The sequence below is a fragment of the Sceloporus occidentalis genome, unplaced genomic scaffold (genome assembly GCF_023333645.1).
Source record: "Sceloporus occidentalis isolate IW3139 unplaced genomic scaffold, rSceOcc1.0.p SCAF_5, whole genome shotgun sequence".
NCBI lineage: Eukaryota > Metazoa > Chordata > Lepidosauria > Squamata > Phrynosomatidae > Sceloporus > Sceloporus occidentalis.
In genome coordinates this window covers 130,905,783-130,926,039 of record NW_028316985.1, presented here as the reverse complement: position 1 = coordinate 130,926,039, position 20,257 = coordinate 130,905,783, and the positions used below count along the sequence as shown (strand labels likewise).

The 20,257-nt window shown below is 43.3% G+C and overlaps 1 protein-coding gene across 3 annotated transcripts in view; it reads right to left on the bottom strand.

Moving 5' to 3' along the window:
- The window catches only part of HPGD (15-hydroxyprostaglandin dehydrogenase), a 31,175-nt gene extending 11,142 nt beyond the window's left edge, over window positions 1-20,033 (bottom strand). The window contains exons 1-4 of one of the 3 annotated variants that reach the window (XM_089527006.1): window positions 19,941-20,033; window positions 15,990-16,113; window positions 13,702-13,820; window positions 3,715-3,811 (exon numbers count right to left, since the gene is read on the bottom strand). In XM_089527006.1, the coding sequence (XP_089383132.1) occupies window positions 3,715-3,811; window positions 13,702-13,820; window positions 15,990-16,113; window positions 19,941-20,033 (433 nt within the window). The remainder of the gene's footprint in view (window positions 1-3,714; window positions 3,812-13,701; window positions 13,821-15,989; window positions 16,114-19,940) is intronic. The other 2 variants (XM_089527005.1, XM_089527007.1) reach the window with 2 other exon arrangements.
- Window positions 20,034-20,257: the final 224 nt, after the last annotated feature.

The following is a 20,257-nucleotide window of genomic DNA, read 5'->3' as shown; positions in this document are numbered from 1 at the left end:
AAAGTGAGAAATTTGGAGTAGAAATATAATTCTGGAGGCATCTACAAATTATTATTTCTTTATTCTGCTCACATTTGTTTTTTGGTTGGTTGTAACTCAGGGGCTGTGCAGACCGCCCCTTTTACAGCCAGATCAGGGCTGCAACACCTGCATGCTGCAGCCCCAATCTGGCCTTTGCAGGATGCAAAAAATAGCTCCTTTTTTACACCCTGCAAAGGGAGCGATAGTCACGGTGCCATGGCTTTACGGTGCTCCTTTGATGCTGGGTCATGTGGATGCAGTGCCAGAGGAGTGCTGGGATGCCATGTGCAATGTGGTGTGGCACACAGCCTCATGCCACTCTGGGGGTGGAGCTGAGGAATACATCATATGGACACTATGCTCCAACTCTTTCCCCAAACCAGCCTTTCCTGCCGGTGTACATAATTCTCATTTATAAGTGCTTGGCTGAAGCAATCCCTGTTCACATCTCTACAGTTTGTCCCACTAGTGCTTTGAAAGCTGTATGGGTTTTTGTTCTTGGTTTTTTTATTGTTATAACTTCCCTTGTTTACTTAAACTGGAAATAATTATGCTTAATGGATACATAGTTTCAAGCTTGAACAGTGCACTTCAAGCAACAGGAACTTCAATGATAAGAGTTTGCCTCTTATTCTCAACAGTGTTTTTATACTCTTTATCCAATCATACACATTTTTACTTGAAACTAACACCCATTAATTTCAGTTGGGTTTTTTCCCAGACAAACAGGCATAGGATTGCATTTTAATGTCAGAATATGGTCCTTATCTACTTAAAAAAACTTTTATATCATTAGTATTTTTTATAATGCAAATCACCAATTAATTTGTCATTTAAAGCAATCATGACTAGATTGCTATAAAAATGTGGGAAGGATTGTCTGCATGGAGGTTTGGAGGACAAACACACACACTAAAAACCGGGTTTAGGGGACTGACCAAGGGGGCTATCTTTCATGATGATAAAAGGAAAAGAGAGAAAGTGGTCATACTTAAGTGTAGAATCATGTTTCCAGCATTCACTGCTTTTCTTTTCTTTCTTTCTTTTATTAAACAGGGATACAGAAGTGAGAAAAGAGGTGATGGAGAGGGTGCAGCCTCCCTAATGGGCAGAATATTGAAGGCATGCTGCTAGTGGTAAAAAAGTGGGTACTGACAATGATGATTATGATTTCTGCAGAGTTTAAGAATGTTGATGTTTGGTATGTTTGAACTGGTGTGCTTGATCCAAGCTAAATATCCTGTTTGAATTTCATAGTATAGTCCAGTGGTTCTCAAATGGCATGGTGGGACCCCCAGTGGGATGCAGGACTTGCTCGGGAGGGGAGCACAAGATTGGGAGACTCTGATTCCTCCTCCTCTTCTTCCCAATTTTTTTATGTGTACAATTTATAGTGCTGAGTCAAATATTGAATATATTTAAATAAAACTGTTCTAATTTGAACAATGCTACTTCCCTATAAGGTGTTAAAAGATGAATATAGATGAATGTGTGAATGAAAATACATACACTAAAAAAAACAAATTATTTTTATTCATATGCTGTGCTGAGTGGAGTACATGTGATATCTTCACGTAGATGTAAAGAGGGGTGGCTAAGAGTAAAATGTTGAAGTATCACTGGTATTGTCAGTACTGTTCTGGCACTGTGGCAGCCTCAGTTACACCCCTAAAGGGTTTGGAGGGCAATTCTGCCATGTTTTGGCCATTTTAGGCCCAGAGCAGACCATTTTTCCAACGGAAAGTGACCAGAAGGTTCATTTACGGGTCAGATCCTGTTAGAAATTGTCCCCACCTCAGTAGTAGAGCTTAAAGGTTCTGCCTTGAATATATGCTACAGAAAAAACACATATATCAGAACACAGATAGTTTTAAATTACAGCTTTGCCTTAAAGTAAAAACAGGGGCATGATAACTGAGAGATTCTTGGAACTCTTGTCCAGACAAGTAATTGCCCTAAACTCTTGAGCATGACATCCATGAAACCAAGGGCTCAATCAGGCTTGGCACAGAAGTACAATGCTGGTGATACATAAGACACCAAAGTTTTACTTCTAGGACTGCTATGACATCAGACACCTTCTATCTTTCCTCTGCTTATCATTTCAGTAGTACAACTTACAGTTCTCTCCCTGTGTCCTTTCACCCTCAACAGTCAAAGACATGGGGTGGTGTTACCAAAGGCATGATGGTATAAGTAATACAGCATAGGCAAGTGTGATAAATGGGAATACCTCCCCAGATAATAAAGGATTAACTGTGGGAGGGTGTCCTGTTACTTTGTGAGGAGAGAACCTTAACAGCAAGTCTGCCTAAACATTATGGGGCATATGTGAGAACTAAAGCCCTTTTTGCTGTAGGAATGTCCTTTTTACACATGTTCACTTAGCACCTTTTTCAATAGGAGGCACCAGGTGAGGTTTATTCTTTAGTTACTGTTTGTTTTAATTTATCTGTTCTTATGCTGCTAAATCTGAAGCCAGGGGAACTGGTGTGGTGATGGCATCATTAGAGTTGGTGTAACTCATGGTGTCAGCCCTCTTCTCATTGACCATTTCCTATACCAAACCATACAGAATCCTTACTAATGTTTTTGTACTGATGTTTTCTAAACCATATTATATGGTTTATTAACATTTTACCTTACAAGACAACAAATTAATCACATCCTATCTCAAAAGTGTTCTCAGCTATTAACTAATCCCCCACACACACATTCTATGTATTTATTTTTACCTCTCCCCCACCCTACCAAAGAACAGTGTTTTCTTTTAAATTTCTTTTTCCTCCCATGTGAAAAATCATTTTAACTGTTTCCTTAACAATTTCACATCCCTTCTCCTCTTCAATAAACTCACTTATTATTTTACATTGTACTGATATTACTTATTAATCCTAATTTCCATACATCACTGAATGTCATGGTAAAAGTTGTGTCATAAACAAACAGCATAATTAAAATTGTACTTTTAAATTACAATATCATACACACATCCTAAATGTATTTATATATACATAGTTTCATATGCGTAAGGTGAACATTTGGTAAAATGTGATGCTCTTAAAAAATAGCTTTTTAAAAAATTAAGGAGTATTTTTGACATGTTAACATTTATTTTTTTTAAAAAAAACCTGGGGCCTCTCCTTTCTCCTCCCACTGAGCCTCATTCCACACATACCATCTCTTCAGTATTTTAATGGGACACAGGTGAATACCATAGCCTGTTTCTGCAGATGTTTGAGGAGCTGTGGTGTCATCTCTTCTTAGGGTAACACCTGGTGTAGTCTGCCCCCCCCCCCCCAGTGATGCCACTGAAGTGTAGTGCTTTGAGTGCTGAAATAGGACTCTGGAAGAATCAAATTTAACCCATAGTCAGCCATGGAAACTCATTGGGTTACTTTGGGCAAGTCACACTTTCTCAGTTAGAGAATGGCCATGGCAAATTCACCACTGAACAAATCTTGCCAAAAAAACAAAAACAGACAAAAAACAAACCACTCTGTGATAGGGTTGCCTTAGGGCTTCCAACTTCCATAATTCAGCAATGACCTGAAGGCACATAATATCATTAACAACAGTGCTGCTACTTATCTTCAGGCTGATATGTTTTATGTGTAGGAACTTTATGTAAATCTCTCTGAATTTTAATGAGATTGTATTTTATAATGTAAAACAAAGAAACAATCTTCTTACCAGCTAGTGATGCTATATTAACAATAGCTCCTCCAGTGCCTCCATTTTCAGTTTTCATGTACTCTAGCCCAAGATATGTTCCTCTAATCAATGAAATCTGACACAGAAAACACAAAGGAGATAACCATATGTAATACTATCTGTCTGGCATCAATCTATTAAATTGATTTTTTCAGGGTGCATTCAATATTTACTCTTAATGATGAAGTTATTTCAGTTATCATGGTAGTGAGAATTTATTTACCTAGGCTGCATCTACACTACAGAAATATTGCATTTTGACACTGCTTTTAACTGCCATGTCTCAATGCTATGGAATTCTGGGATCTGTAGTTTTGTGAGATATTTAGCCATCTCTGTCAAAGCACTGTAATGCCACAACAAAGAACAAACCCAGAGGATGGAGCCTATCATCACTCCTTTACTTGCAGGATGAGATAATTGGCAGGTTTTTTTTTTCTTCCTTGGAGGAGGCCAGGCAATCAGTCACTTTGGGAGGCTTTTCCCTCCTTTAATCAATTTGACTTTGTCCTTTGTCACCTTGATTGTATTTCTGTCTGTATGTCTTGTTTCCTTGTTCATTATCTTTCCCTCTCTCCTCCACATGTTCATCTTCTCTTTCTTTCTCAATCTCTCTTTTCCTTTGCTTTTTTATTGCTTGGCCAGCTGAAAATTTGGTTTTGGATTGTGGTGCCCCCTGCAACAGTTTTGTGTCAGAAGCCAGTCATTTGGATCTTTCCCCCAGTCAGTGACTGTGTTTCACTACCACCAGTGGCAGTATGTGCCACTGTGATGCCAGTGATCGTGGCTGGGGGTGGCTGCACTGCTCCACCATTATTGGTGTGGGGGCATTTTGCTAGAGCTGGTTTGTTCTGCTCTGCTCCCACCAATATCATTGGTGTACTAGTTGTGCTATTTGGGGGGAGGAATCCTCCCTGATGTTAGCTTTTGCTGATGTACTGTCATCAATTCTCTCTCTACTTTTCATAGAATCATAGAGTTGGAAGAGACTTCAAGGGCCATCAAGTCCAAACCCCTGGCATGCAGGAATACACAATCAAAGCACCCCTGACAGATGGCCAATCCAGCCTCTGTTTAAAAACCTCCAAAGATGGAGACTCTACCACATTCTGAGGGAGTGTGTTCCACTGTCAAACAGCTCTTACTGTCAGAAAGTTCTTCCTAATGTTTAGGTGGAATATCTTTTTCTGTAGTTTGTATCCATTGTTCCGGGTCCTCTTCTCTAGAGCAACAGAAAACAAGCTTGCTCCATCCTCAATATGACATCCCCTCAAATGTTTAAACAGGGCTATCATATCACCTCTTAACCTTCTCTTCTCCAGGCTAAACATCCCTAGCTCCCTAAGTCGTTCCTCATAGGACAGGGTTTCCAGACCCTTCACCATTTCAGTTGCCCTCCTCTGGACACGCTCCAGCTTGACAACATCCTTCTTGAATTGTGGTGCCCAGAACTGGACATAGTATTCCAGGTGAGATCTGACCAAAGCAGAATAGAGTAGCACTGTTACTTTCTCGATCTAGACACTATACTTCTATTGATATATAGTCTAGAAACTATTGGATCTTTTAGCTGCAGCTGTTGAGTCCTGTTCAGTTTGTGGTCGCTTGGATTCTGAGTGATTAAGCGGAATATAAATAATAATAATAATAATAATAATAATAATAATAATTATTATTATTATTATTATTACTAGGACTCCTAGATCTCTTTCTCATGTACTGTGTGTATCCAGGGTATCCCATCCAATATCTGTGCATTTCATTTTTCCCCCTAAGTGTAGTACTTGGTACTTTTAATTATTTCCACCACCTATCTGTTTTGCACAGTTGGCTTATAACTTTCCTCCATTCACATGTTATTTGAACACTGAGTGAAGGGCGTTATAGTTTCTTTCTGTGTTCTTTTGGGTGAGAGAATGGAGAGTTTTGAGCAGGGGTCGGCAACCTCCGGGCCGCAGGCCGGATGCGGCCCGCGGAGGCCTGCCGCCTGGCCCCTGGCTGCTGTTGCCGCCGCCGCCGCCGCGGCCACCCGTCACGGCTTTTCGCCGCTCTGGGCGCCGCCATTTTGGGCAAAAAAATGGCGGCGCCCATAGCCCCAGAGGCCGCTATGGGCGCCGCAATTTTTTTGCCCAAAATGGTGGCGAAATCTCGCGCGACCTCAGGGAAGGTCGCGTGAGACTTCGCTGCCATTTTGCCACCCAAAATGGCGCCGCCCAGAGCGGCGAAAAGCTGCGATGGGCAGCGGCAGCGGCAGGCCTTTAGGAGGCCCGCTGCCGTCCCTGGGGCCCGCCAGGAGGGCTCCGAGGGCGGCAGGGGGCCTCTGGGTGGCCCTTTGCCGTCCCTGGGGCCCTCCAGGAGGGCTCAGAGGGCGGCAGGGGGCCTCTGGGGGCCCGCTGCCGCTCCTGGGGCCCTCCAGGAGCGCTCCGAGGGCGGCAGGGGGCCTCCTGGGGGCCCGCTGCCGTCCCTGGGGCCCTCCAGGAGGGCTCCGAGGGTGGCAGGGGGCCTCCGGGGGGCCCGCTGCAGTCCCTGGGGCCCTCCAGGAGGGCTCCGAGGGCGGCAGGGGGCCTCTGGGGGGCCTGCTGCCATCCCTGGGGCCCTCCAGGAGGGCTCCGAGGGTGGCTGGGGCCTCTGGGGGGCCCTTTGCCGTCCCTGGGGCCCTCCAGGAGGGCTCCGAGGGCGGCAGGAGGCCTCTGGGGGGCCCTTTGCCCTCCCTGGGGCCCTCCAGGAGGGCTCCGAGGGTGGCAGGGGGCCTCTGGGGGACCCTTTGCAGTCCCTGGGGCCCTCCAGGAGGGCTCCGAGGGCGGCAGGGGGCCTCTGGGGGCCTGCTGCCATCCCTGGGGCCCTCCAGTAGGGCTCCGAGGGCGGCAGGGGGCCTCTGGGGGCCTGCTGCCATCCCTGGGGCCCTCCAGTAGGGCTCCGAGGGCAGCAGGGGGCCTCTGGGGGGCCCTCTGCCATCCCTGGGGCCCTCCAGGAGGGCTCCGAGGGACGGCAGGGGGCCTCTGGGGGCCCTTTGCCATCGCTGGGGCCCTCCAGGGGGCCCTCCAGCGCTGGCGGCCCCCACCAGCTTTTTTGCCGGTCTCTGATGGGGCCTGGGGCCCCGTCAGGGGCCAGCAAAGATGGGGAGACCTGGCCCCCGGAGGGTGGAAGCTCCGCCCCCGGCATGCGGCCCCGCCCCAGAGGATGGAAGCTCCACCCCTGGCACGCGGCCCCGCCCCGTAGGGTGGAAGCTCCACCCCCCGCATGTGGCCCCACCCCGGAGGGTTGAAGCTCCACCCCCGGCTTCGGCCCCCCAGTCGCCTGAGGGACACCAACCCGGCACCCGGCTCAAAAAGGTTGCCTACCCCTGGTTTGGAGGATGGCATTCTCTAAAATCCATTTGCATTTTTATTGTGATTTTTCTCAGTGTTTTTTCTTCTGTCTCATTTGTTTTGCTCAGTATCTATTGTTAGAAAGGTTGGGTGAGGGGGAAATTGATTATTCTGTCTCTGTCTTTCTTTTTCCTACATGTCCTTCACTGAATTGTTGCTGCAGGGCAGACTGATTTGTCCTTTAGAAGAGCCAGAGTGGCTCAGTGAGTTAAGCCTTAGGAAGATCAGACAGTATTTCTGACCTTATGAGTATAAACCCGCCCTGCAAGTAGCTTGGAATGTACTCATTTATTTATTTAGTGCTGGTGTTGAAAGCTAAATAATTTATAGCTTCCACATTCCCAAACAATTTTATCAGTTTTAGACTGTGCTTTGTTTTTGTATGTTTGAATGTTGGCTTAATCCTGTTTAAATTAGTCTGCATTCATTCAGAACTGATGGTGGCGGCACCTTGTCTACCTCTGAAGGCTTCAGATGGGACTACACTCAAAAGAATTGAAAAGAATAATTCATTTTGCATTTGAAATATATATCAAACTTTATTTGGTCTTGATGGGCTGACTTAGATGGCTGTTGCTACACTTTACACTTCAGTGTTTAGATGGCTTTGTTTCCCAATCTTTCTTTGCTCTTTTGATGCCCAACTGGAAGATGGAGATGATGGCTTCTCTAACTCCAGGAAATCAGTGAAATACATTATGTGCCTGACATTTGGGTAGCTGAGTTTAACAGATTCATCTAACAACTTATAACAACAACCGTTGGTAGAAGAGTTCATGTCATTAATGTCCAACTGTCTTCCTCCCCTAAGCCTTTAGAACACTGCATGATTCACTGAAAACTTGCTGCTAATTTGTAAACAAGACTGCTCATATTCTCCCATTTACAAATAGATTGGTTCTATGTTCTATTGCTGGGGGACAATTTATACCAGGAGATCCTGTAAGTGGATGCTTTAGTGCACAGTGGTACAACAGACTATGGCAACTACTCTAGAACTATGGGGCTCTACAGACCACCCCTAAGGGGTGGAGGGATGCCTCCCCTTTCCTGGGATGATCAAGGCAGTGGCAACCTCATGCCATGGTCCCAACCTGGCCTTTGGAAGGTGCAAAAAGGAGCCACAAAAAGCGGATCCTTTTTGTGCCCTCCAAAGGGTGCCATAGCCACGGCAGTGTGGTGTATAGCACTTCTTTGATGCTGTGTCTGGAGTGGTGCATGGCATCATGGCGCCCTGGGGGCAGAGTCAAGGTGTGCATCATCAGGATGCTGCACCCTGACTTCGCCCACAGGCCAGCCTTTTGGGCCAGAATGTTCAGGGCCTATGTATGTGAGCTAATTACTGTAAAGGAGTTGATGAGTGTTCTGTGTTTGGATGTTGGCTGGGTTTAAGCTTATTGACTTGCCCATATAAACCACAGTTTACAATTTGAAGACCACTTAAAGATCCAAGGTTTACCCTGACTGAGGACTGATGTTAATTTTTATAAGGCACCTTAAATACCCTAAAGCTGCAATTTCCAACCTGTGGGTGGGAGAGCCCTTAGGGCTTCATGTTCATTTCCCAGGTGCTCCACCACCAATGAATACCAAATGCTGTAGGCTATATTTTAAAGGAACAAACTGGCAAAACTACCACTGAGTATTCCTTGCCTAACAAATTCATGGGGTTGCCATAGGTTGACAGGCAATTTGAAGGCAAATACACACAGAGAGACCTTTCCATTAACCCATGATTGATGGCTTCCTTCTCACTAACTGTAAGTTTTAGGCTGCGTTCTATGTTCTATGTTCTATTGCTGGGGGACAATTTATACCAGGAGATCCTGTAAGTGGATGCTTTAGTGCACAGTGGTACAACAGACTACGGCAACTACTCTAGAACTATGGGGCTCTACAGACCACCCCTAAGGGGTGGAGGGATGCCTCCCCTTTCCTGGGATGATCAAGGCAGTGGCAACCTCATGCCATGGTCCCAACCTGGCCTTTGGAAGGTGCAAAAAGGAGCCACAAAAAGCGGATCCTTTTTGTGCCCTCCAAAGGGTGCCATAGCCACGGCAGTGTGGTGTATAGCACTTCTTTGATGCTGTGTCTGGAGTGGTGCATGGCATCATGGCGCCCTGGGGGCAGAGTCAAGGTGTGCATCATCAGGATGCTGCACCCTGACTTCGCCCACAGGCCAGCCTTTTGGGCCAGAATGTTCAGGGCCTATGTATGTGAGCTAATTACTGTAAAGGAGTTGATGAGTGTTCTGTGTTTGGATGTTGGCTGGGTTTAAGCTTATTGACCTGCCCATATAAACCACAGTTTACAATTTGAAGACCACTTAAAGATCCAAGGTTTACCCTGACTGAGGACTGATGTTAATTTTTATAAGGCACCTTAAATACCCTAAAGCTGCAATTTCCAACCTGTGGGTGGGAGAGCCCTTAGGGCTTCATGTTCATTTCCCAGGTGCTCCACCACCAATGAATACCAAATGCTGTAGGCTATATTTTAAAGGAACAAACTGGCAAAACTACCACTGAGTATTCCTTGCCTAACAAATTCATGGGGTTGCCATAGGTTGACAGGCAATTTGAAGGCAAATACACACAGAGAGACCTTTCCATTAACCCATGATTGATGGCTTCCTTCTCACTAACTGTAAGTTTTAGGCTGCGTTTCATTCTCCTCTGTCTACGTGTCAAGGTAAATCTTGCTTAGTTTTTAGTGTACCCATTCACAATTGGTGCTTTCACTCCTGCCATTATTGTGAATTTAGGGGAATTTTTAATCAAACTGATTGGCTGGCAGAAAACAAACACAATTCAAACATACTTCAGATTGTGACTGGATGGGTTGGGTGGTTGTTGCTTGGAATTACACCCCATCTAGCTTTGTATTTTAGGGTAGTTGTTATTCCCCAGCAATCATTTGAATTTCAATGTAAATCGGACCTTGAACAGGTTGATAGGTAGTTACTACATTCTACTCTCTCAGATTCTTTAGAGCTGTTTGCTATGCTCCGATTGTTACAGTTTAAACATACAACAGACTTTCAGTCATTAGACCATCAAAGGTCAGTGCTGAAATAAACGGAGGCTATTCTGACAACCTACTCCCTCAGCTTCTGGAGAACAGTTGATGAATTCTAGCCTGATTAGTTCATGCTTCAGTTCATTGTAATTCTGTTCTCTTTGTCACCAGAGCCTTCTTCATTTTTGGTGGGCATTTTGAGGATCAAGAAGCTCTACAATAAGCACACAGCTCAGTATTGACAAGTGAGTAAATGTGGCATGTGACAGAACCACTTCTTTCTGCTGCTTTGGCAGTAATTTGCACACAGTTGCCCCTTTCGTTTATGCATGGTGTGTGTGTGTGTGATTTCTTGGGGTGGATCTGGTCTTATTGAATCAGGTACGCTAGGACATCTTAGAGATTCACCTGGTTTGACTGTTAGAACAGGGTTCGATTCCCAGCTCACCTATGACATGCACTGGGTGACCTTGGGCATGACACATGTTCTCAGCCTTAGAGGAAAGCAATGGCAAACCTTCTCTGAACAAATCTTGCCAAGAAAACCACATGATAAGTTTACTTAGGGTCATTGTAAGTCAGAAATGACTTGAAGGCACACAACAATAGCAACAACAAATGACATCTTAGTGTCCTAGGCTTGGCTGCAGTGGTCTGAACTGCTTCAGTTAATAATTTGCAAAGAAACCATTGGCCACAACACAATGATTATGTGGCTATAAATTCAACTGTTTCCATGGGGACCCTATTTTGGGCACAGATTGATTTCTCTCATTCAGCCATTATTCTGATCCAGTATCCTTTTTTTGGGGGGGGCGGGGGGGCGGGGAGGGGAACCAGCAAATCTTCTGATTTGTTTTTGACCAATATGCAGTGCGGATGGATGACTTTTTGGTTAACAGGTGAGAAAAGGGATACCAAGCGTAGGTGGTTCCAATATGTGATAGTAGACCTGGGGCCAAAACGAGCATCCAGATTCTACCTCCCCAGGAAATATTTCCACCGCATCACACAATGAAGACTTTGTCCTCCTGGGATTGTCTTCACTACAGAACTCACTACAGAACTGCCCTTCCCATGTGAAGACACTCCATAATTGAATCAGGTCCTTGGCCCTGCCCCACGCAGACAGGATGATGCGAGAGCAGGGGGGGGGGGGAGAAACTGATGCAAATGGCCTGTGTAGACATGCCCTCAGTCTAAGAAAGCTTAGGCTACAAATTTATTTCTCTCAGGTCACAAAAGTGCTACAATACCCCTTTGCATATTGATCCAAGGTTTCCCAAATTTTGGTCCTCCTGGTATTTTGGGCTTCAACTTCCAGAAGCACCAACTAGATTGGCCAACAGTCAGAAATTCTGGGAAGTGAAGTCCAAAACATCTGGAGGATCAAAGTTCAGTAACCACTGACCCAGAGTAACATGATTATGGCACGATACACATGGGCACAAAGCGGCATACTACCGCTGATTCTAGGGTTCTAGGCCACGCTACTGTTACTGTTACCTACTGTTATTTAGTTACACAACAAAGGTCAGTATTCATTTACCTAAGTGGCTGGAGGTGACTTAACTGCCTGGATAGACATACAGCTATATTGATGTCAAAACACTGCCATAGACTCCACTAGCTGTAGCTACTGTCAGTTTCCTTGTCACATTTTCTTCCTTGGAATGTTCCATGGTTTGTTTGTTTGTTTTTTAATCCAAGTTTTGGATCAAGAATTGATGCAGGGACATCACTAGAGGGATGTGGACTGCACCAGGTGACACCCTAAGGGGTGTGTGTGACACAACTGCTCTCCAAACATCTGCCTTTTGTCAGAAACAGGCTATGTTCATCTGTGTCTCTTTAAAATGCTGAAGAGATGGTGTCAGTGAGTAACATCACATATTATAAAAATTTTACTTTCATCATATGAAAGTATGTACATGTAAATACATTTAGGATGTGCATCTGATATTGTAATTTTTAGGTATAATTTTAGTTTTGTAGTTGTTTATGTCACAACTATTACCATTACATTCAGTGATATATGGGAATTATGATTTATGAGTAAAATAAGTACAAAAACATTACTAAGAATTCTGTATGGTGTGGTTTGGGAGAAGGTCAGTGGGTGACTTGAGTACTGGACTATGACCTGAGAGCAGGATTTGAACCCTCAGCAGGCCATGGAACCCCAGTGGATGACCTTGTGCAAGTCACATTCTCTCACCCTCAGAGGAAGGCTGAGACAACCACCCTCTGAACAAATCTTGCCAAGAAAACCCTGAATTGAAAGGCACACAACAACAACAACATTTAAGGCATTAAATCCTGTCTGATCTTGGAAGCTAAGCAGGGTCAGCTGTAGTTAGTACTCAGGTGGGAAACCACCAACAAGCTGTAGGCTGTATTTCAGAGGAAGGGACTGACAGAACTACCTCTGAGTATTCCTTTCCTAAGAAAACCCTATGAAATTCATAGTGTCTCCATAAGTCTACAAACACTTTGAAGGCATATACACAGACGCACATTCCCAGTGAATAAGAGATGAGAGGTGGCTAATGACTTTAAATCAGGGGTCGACAACTTAGTGGCAGCCAGGGGCCAATATTTCTTCCAAAACTACACCCCTCCCCACAGGCCACACACCTACCACAGCAAGCCCAAAAAAACCAAAAATAAAACCCAACAACCTTTTCCTGCAGACTTTCTCAAAATGATGGTAGGAAATGAAATCATAGTTCTTCCTGTCACCATTTTGAGAAGAAATGAGGTGCTTGTGGGGTTGTGTAGTGGGATCTTTTTTTTATGCATTGGTGGGGTTTCTCAGTGAATTCGGGCAAAAAGTGCTCAAAATCATGCCGTTTATATTTTGTGTGGGATCAAGAGGCTGTGGAGAATTGAGGAGGAGAATCAGGGGCCACATCTCTTCCACTCTTGGTTTACAGTGATTCCCAAACTTTGGTCCTCCAGATGTTTTGGACTTCAGCTCCCAGAATTCCTGATTGTTGACCAAGCTGGCTGGGGCTTCTGGGAGCTGAAGTCCAAAACACTTGGAGGACCAAAGTTTGGGAATGCCTGGTTTAAATGAATAATGATTTATTGATGTCATCAACACTAAGCTATTTTTCTGCTGGTCCCTCAATGCTCTTTTCTCCCTCTCTGCAGAACAGAAACCAAAGAGATAAAGTAAAAATATAATAAGATTTTCTGACTTGGAAAAATGGCCACTGAAGCAAGTTCAGGGACCCACATTAGAATCGGGCTGTACCTGGATGGTGGTTTTGGTGAGAAAAACCATGCGATAACACTAGGGTACAGCTCGAATAAAGCTTGAATTCAGCAGTGGTAAGATGCTTTTTTAGTGGTGTGCTAATCCTTTTTGTCTACTGAATCCAGGACTTCTAAATTAAGATTTCTGTATCACTTTATATTGCTGTTAACTACATACTGAAGAACCTACCCAATCAAAAGCATATAGTTTCTTCTCTAAATTCCTAAAGACAATCCATATTTCTCTCTTCAGAAAATACAGATGCTCTTTTTTTAAGGTGGGTGTCATGTAAATATTTAATGCACAGATTGTACTTACTAAATTAGTTTGGATGGTGAGCTCCCAGTTATTTTCATTATTTACTCCAGCATTGTTAACCAAAATATCCAACTGTCCAAAATGGTGAACTATCTTCTTAAATGCATCTGTAAGTAAATTGTGGGGTGTATTGGAGGTAATTAATTTTAAAAAAATACATTAAAATAATGGCAATCTGAAGTATGAACTTTGCTTAAATAAAACAAGTGAAGCATATGATTATACTCATGCATATGACATCCCTAATTCTTCATGAAGTATATTTACTTTGTACCCTTTAATTAACAGAATGGGAAAAAACTAATTCAGAGTGATGCATGACTTGTCAGAAGTAAGCACTGAGTTCAGTGGGATTTATTTGCATGCTAATATGTACAGGTTTGCAGTCTGTCAGTTTAATCCAGCTAGTGGGTTAAATTGTCTTTAGTGTCACTATCTTTGCAAACTGAGCATACACATAATCTTGTTGAGTTCTTTTATAAATCCCTTGCTGATATTATTTATTTATTTAGGTAGGTTCATTTTAGTAGCCATGAGAACAAATTCCAGTCATTTTTAATTTCTGTCTCATTTCAAATAAAAAACACTATAAAGTCCAACTGTCTGCAAAGGTAAAGAACTTCATTAATTAAAATTAATTAATTAAAATTAACTAAGCTGTTGTTGTGTTGAGATTTATTATTGCTGTGTGAACAGCAGAGACCTAGTATAGATTCTAACCTGCTAGTAATCATGAGTAAAGAACCAAGGTTTAGCAGTTAGGCTGATGAACCCAGAGCAAAGCATATAATTTGTGAGTTGATGTATAGGTGCAATATGTATGTAGTTGAAGGAGATAAATTAATCTTTTAAATTCCCTGACTTATTCCTGATTTCTACTTTATGAAAATATTTTTTCTCTCCTCGTGTCCTCATGCCTCCTCAACAACTTTGCCCTTTATCTTCTTGCAGTTTTTAAGCGTTAACACCTGTAACTGGGTGGACCCATGAAAAACACAAGATGACATGCCTATGTGCAGAAACCAACTACACTGACAACTGAATATTATTTTCAGTGCCGGTGATGGGATACCATCCTCCATTGCATCTGAAGTGGAAGTGTTCATTAGGAGAGCCAGCCCAGCCCAGCAGTATACACAATTCTATCTTCCACAAAAAGAAATCACAGTCAGGGGTGTGGTACAATTTCTCTTTAGCATCTGTCAACTGAAATGAAACATGGTATTCTGCCTAGGATCAGACTATACTTATACAGTATATGCTTTGTCTATACACTCTACCAGAGTTGTGCAATCCTGCCAAACTGACAGAAGATCTCGCTACATATATTTTTTCCTCACGAGTCTTTGTCATCCCCGTTAGGGAATTATTTAATTTTCTTAGTGGGGTTGTTTGTGTTTTAGTGGGCTACAATTGGAATAACCTGACACCTACATGACACCTAGTAAAATTTAATCTATTTATGTCTGAAGAGTCACAAACAAACATATTTGTGCATTCCATGTTAAGACTCTTATTCTGCAGATTTCATGACTTCACTATCTAGTCACCCTTTTGGCATCTGCTCTTCCAGAGGTCACAAAGTTGCTTTTAATTGAGCAATGGTAAAATGATGTTCTGGATTTCAGATCATAATCCTAATACCGCTCAGTTATGGATGGCTTCAGCATGACATATTAATTCTTCTCAAAAAAGAACTTTCCAATTAACAGTCTTCTGTTAGTTGCCTTCATTTTCATTCCAGTACCGCTTTTGACCAAATGTTTTGTCTTCCCTACATATTATTATAAAAACTGACTCTTGATTTCATTTTTCAAACTGTTAATTTCAATACCCAAGGGAAAAGAAGTTCTACATTAAAATTGTTTTCTTTTTTTAAAAACAACAACAACAACAACAGAGTACCAGACTTGTAAAATAGTTTAGCACAGTAGAGGCTTTGGCACAAGAGTGACAACTGCTCTGTGATGTCTTTTTTTCTTTGCACTATGTCTATACACTCAGCCTAGAACACACATCCTTAATATTTGATATTTTAGAGTGGATACTTTTTTTTAATAAACCCTTTTTCAATGTAGCCTTTTCTTCAGAATTCCTAATTGAAAGGTTTTTAAGTTCTCTTTTCTTCTCTAGATGTTAAAACAGGGCATAAATTATGTGTGTGTATGTGTATGTGTAAAATTCATGCCTTGTTTTAACATCTAGGGTAGAATCTATCTATCTATCTATCTATCTATCTATCTATCTATCTATCTATCTATCTATCTCTTTAATATATCTTTACTTACCTTTTAGTTTCTCTTCATTTGAAATATCACAAGGAACAAAGATCGTCCTCTGTGCATCAAACTGCTTGTCAAGAGCATCTTTGCAAGTCTTACCTACTTCCACATTCAGATCTACAAGAGCTACCTATGTGAAAAGGAGATAAAGTATAATGATCAACCAACGCCTACACAGATTAAGTTTTTCATGTGGGAAGGAGGGAGGAACAGGCAGCTTGAGAGGGTTATAAGCAAATGTAATGCCTGCATTCAGGGATACAGTAGCTTTTATGTAAAATAAAATGAAATTTGATATGCACTATATGATATGCTGCCATGGAGTCTTTGTAATGAAAAAGGCTGGACAGAAATCAAATAATAAATAAATAAATGTGTTCATGTGCCTTTTAGTTACCTGTCGACTCCAAGAATTTCATAGGATCTTCTTAGGTAAGGAATGCTCAGAGGTCATTTTGCCAGTTCCTTCCTCAGAATTATAGCCTACAGTACCTGGTATGCTTTTGTGGTCACCCATCCATGTACTATCCAGGGCTAACACTGCTTAGCTTCCAACATAAAATGGAATCTGGTGCCTTTACGGTATTTAGTCCCTAACAATAAACAAATAAATATAATTTGCATTACATCCAAGCATCTTTAAGCATCTTTTTTGTTTAAATATATGATTTAGTTAAGTGTTCAATGCATACAGGTTTATACACTCCATATGTTTAATAGTGTAATCTTATTCATTCAGAAGTAATTCCCAATAGGAATGACTCCTCAGTAAGCTAGGATTGCAGTGCAGGGAAACCCTTCTCAGGGAGTAAGCACATTTCAATTTAGTGGAATTTCTCCTTCAGTGTAGATAGAATTTTACTATGACTATATAATTCTCATTAAGGGCCCAAATAAACTAAAGGCACCAGATCTTAACTTGAAAGCTAAGCAGTGTCAACTCTAGTTAGTACTTGGATGGCAGACTGCAAAATGAATACCAGGTGCTGTAGGTTATATATTTCCAAGAAAGGAACTGACAAAACAACATTTGAGTGCTGCTTGCCTAAAAAAAAAATCTATGAAATTCATGGGGTTACTGTAAGTCAACAGGTGACTTGAAGGCGCGCACGCACACACACACACACACACACAGAGTTCTCACTGTATATGTGTATATTCCGCACCAGAAGCAAATTGGATGATATTTGAGGTCCCTTATTATTCTAGGATTTCATCAATTCATTTGAAATATGCTGCTGTAGGAGAGTTCTAAGGAATAGGCAAATGAAGACTGAACTCTTCTGAGAAGCTGAAATAACTTAACTAAGGCTATTGTACTTTGAACAAATCATGAGCTCACATGATTCACTGGAAAAGATAATAATGCCTGGTAAAGATGAAAGCAGCAAGAAAAGAGGAAGATGACAATCCAGGTGCACTGACTCAATCAAGGAAGCCATGGCTCTGAGTTTGCAAGACCTGATCTGATCTATTAACAACAGGGTCTCTTGGAGGTCTCACTGGTCTCTTATTCATAGGATTTCCATAAGTCTAAGTTGAGTTAGAGAGTCAGTGCGGAATAGTAGTTTGAGAGTTTGGGCTATGACTTTGGAGCAGGGTGACCAGATGTCCTCCTTGTCCAGGGCATGTCCTTCATTCAACCTTCTGTCCAGGCAGATATTCAAAATGTCCTCCATTTTGAGCATGACTAAGCAGCATGAATTTACATTTATATTAGTGTTTTTAGCTTTTATTTTGTCATGTCCTACATTTTTCTTGAATCTTCTACATTTTGCAGTGACTACTCCTCTTTTGTGGTTATGGCATCTAGTCACCCTCCTCTGGAGACCTGGGTTCAATTCCCCTATCAGCCATGGAAACCCACTGGGTGGGCGAGTCACACACTCTCAGCCCTAGAAAACCCTGTGATAGGGACACACAATAACAACACAGCTGACTTGATGGTGGACCACAACTATGGATTCACACACACACACATGGACATGACTTCACATCACAGAAAGAAGCACAGATTACTCTGTTGGTATGATCATGTGTGTGTACTTTTCTTTCTTTTAAAAAATGAGCAAGTGCCAGTACAATAAAGTTACTCTGCTGTTTATTGCCTGTTTATTCCTGGGATAATGGCCCTTTAATTGTGACATTGTGTGAAAATGTTAATCGCAACTGCACAATTTTCATGCGATTTTCACTGTTTAAGCCCCTGATTTTCCCTGTGTGATAAAGTCCTAAAACTGCCTGCCAGATGAATAAGACTCAGGGAGGTCAGGGGCCTGAATTTACAGGATCTAAGCAGAGCAGGAGAAGGCAGAGGGTCTAGGAGATGTCTCATCCACAGGGTGGCCATAATGATAGAATTCACTGTGCCGTGCCAGTCTGCAGAATCAGTACGTAGAGAAATCTTGTAGCACCTTTGAGACTAACTGAAAGAAAGAAATTGCCAGCCTGAGCACAGACAGTGGTGTCCTGTCTGCACCCAGAGATACGCATACAGAGAGCAAGGTTTTGACACAGAAATATATGTTACATCTGTAATCTCCCACCTCTAATACACCAGCTGCACATTTCACCATCACTGTTTTATTTGTATTTTGTAGAATGTATGCCATTGGCAGGTTTCATTTTTATCAATTTTATTGTTTGTATGTACAGCGCTGTATAATAATCATTATAATAATAATAATAATAAGCAGAAGAAGGAAAGCCAAGTTCTGAAGTACAGCTGCAGTGTGAACCAACAAAGGAGGAGCCAGGTTGGTACTTTTGCTTTTTGTGGTGTGCCTTCAAGTCCTTTCTGACTTATGGCAACCCTAAGGTGATCCTATCTTGGGTGTTTTCTTGGCTCGATTGATTCAGAGGCAGTTTGTCACTGCCTTCCCCTGAGGCTGAGAGAGTGTGACTTTCCCCCAAGGTCACCCAGTGGGTTCTCATGGCTGAGCAATGGTCCCCAGAGTCCAACAGTCAAACCACCGCCAACGCTGGCTTTACAAACTGGTCCTGTGTGTGGTTGGCCTTCAAAAAAAAAAATTGTTTGCAACTTTTGGCAACCCTATTATGGCAACCTCAAGAGAGCTTTCCCCCTCACCATCCTGAGGCTGAGAGAGTGTAACTTGCACCATGGGAACCCCATTCTCCAAAGCCATAACCAACATTCAAACCACTGAAGAACTTGTTGATGTGTCCCTTTGAGTTGTTTCTGGCTTATGGAGACGCTATGGGGGGTTTTTCTTGGCAAGGTTTCCTGGGGGGAAAGGCTGAGAGAGTGTGACTTGCCCCCAGGGGGTTTCCACAGCCAGGCTGGGATTCGAACCCTGGTCCCCAGGTTCCAACACTCAAACCACTAACCCCCCACAATGCTGGCTTTACAAACTGGTACTGTTTGTATTGGATACCTTTCTTGGCCAACCCAATGTTGTCTCTATTTGTTAAATGGCCAGGACAGCTCCCTCTGAATGTTTTTGGTCCTGTGTTACTTCAAAACATTTCCCACTTTTGGCGACCTTGTTTTGGGGTTTTCTTGGCCAGTTTCCTCAGAGGGCTTTCCCCCCTTACCCTTCCCTGAGGCTGAGAGAGTGTGACTTGCCCTCAAGGGCTTTCCAGAGATTCGAACCCTGAGCTCAGACCACTACAGTGCTTCAAGTCGTTTTCTGAGGCCACACTGGAGAAGGCTATGGACTTCTGGGAGTTGGAGTTTGCTGTGGGGCCCAGAACAAACTCCAATTCCTAGTATTCCATAGCCTTGAGCCAGAAAGAGAGTTAAAGCGGTGCCAAAGCGGGTTGTTTCTCCAGTGTGTGGATGCAGAGTAGAAGCATGGAAGGCTCTCCTCCTCCCATCCAGTCCCTTCTGGCAAGGGAAGAGGGAAGAAGTCTCCAGTGGGGGACTAGAGGCTCCCCTGGGCTCCCAGGTGAAGGGAAGGGAGCAGCCAGAGGAGGAGGAGGGCAGGCAGGGCTTACCTTGCAGCCCTTCTCCAGCAAGGCTTGCGCGAAGGCTCTCCCGATGCCCTGCGCTGCCCCGGTCACCAGCGCCACTTTGTCTGCCAGGTGCATCCTCCTCACGGGCTCCAAGGGGGCTTGGCTCGGCTCGGCTTGGCTTGGGCCACCCTTCCTTCGCTGCTGCTGCTGCTCTTTTGAAGCTCCCCGCGCGCCTCAGGCTTTGTTTTGGAGTCTGGGCTTTGCAATAGAAGGAGGAGGAGGAGGCGGGAAGAAGAGAGGAGGAGGAGGAGGAGGAGGCACACCTCTGGGGGGGAAAGAGAAAACAGCCAAACACAGGG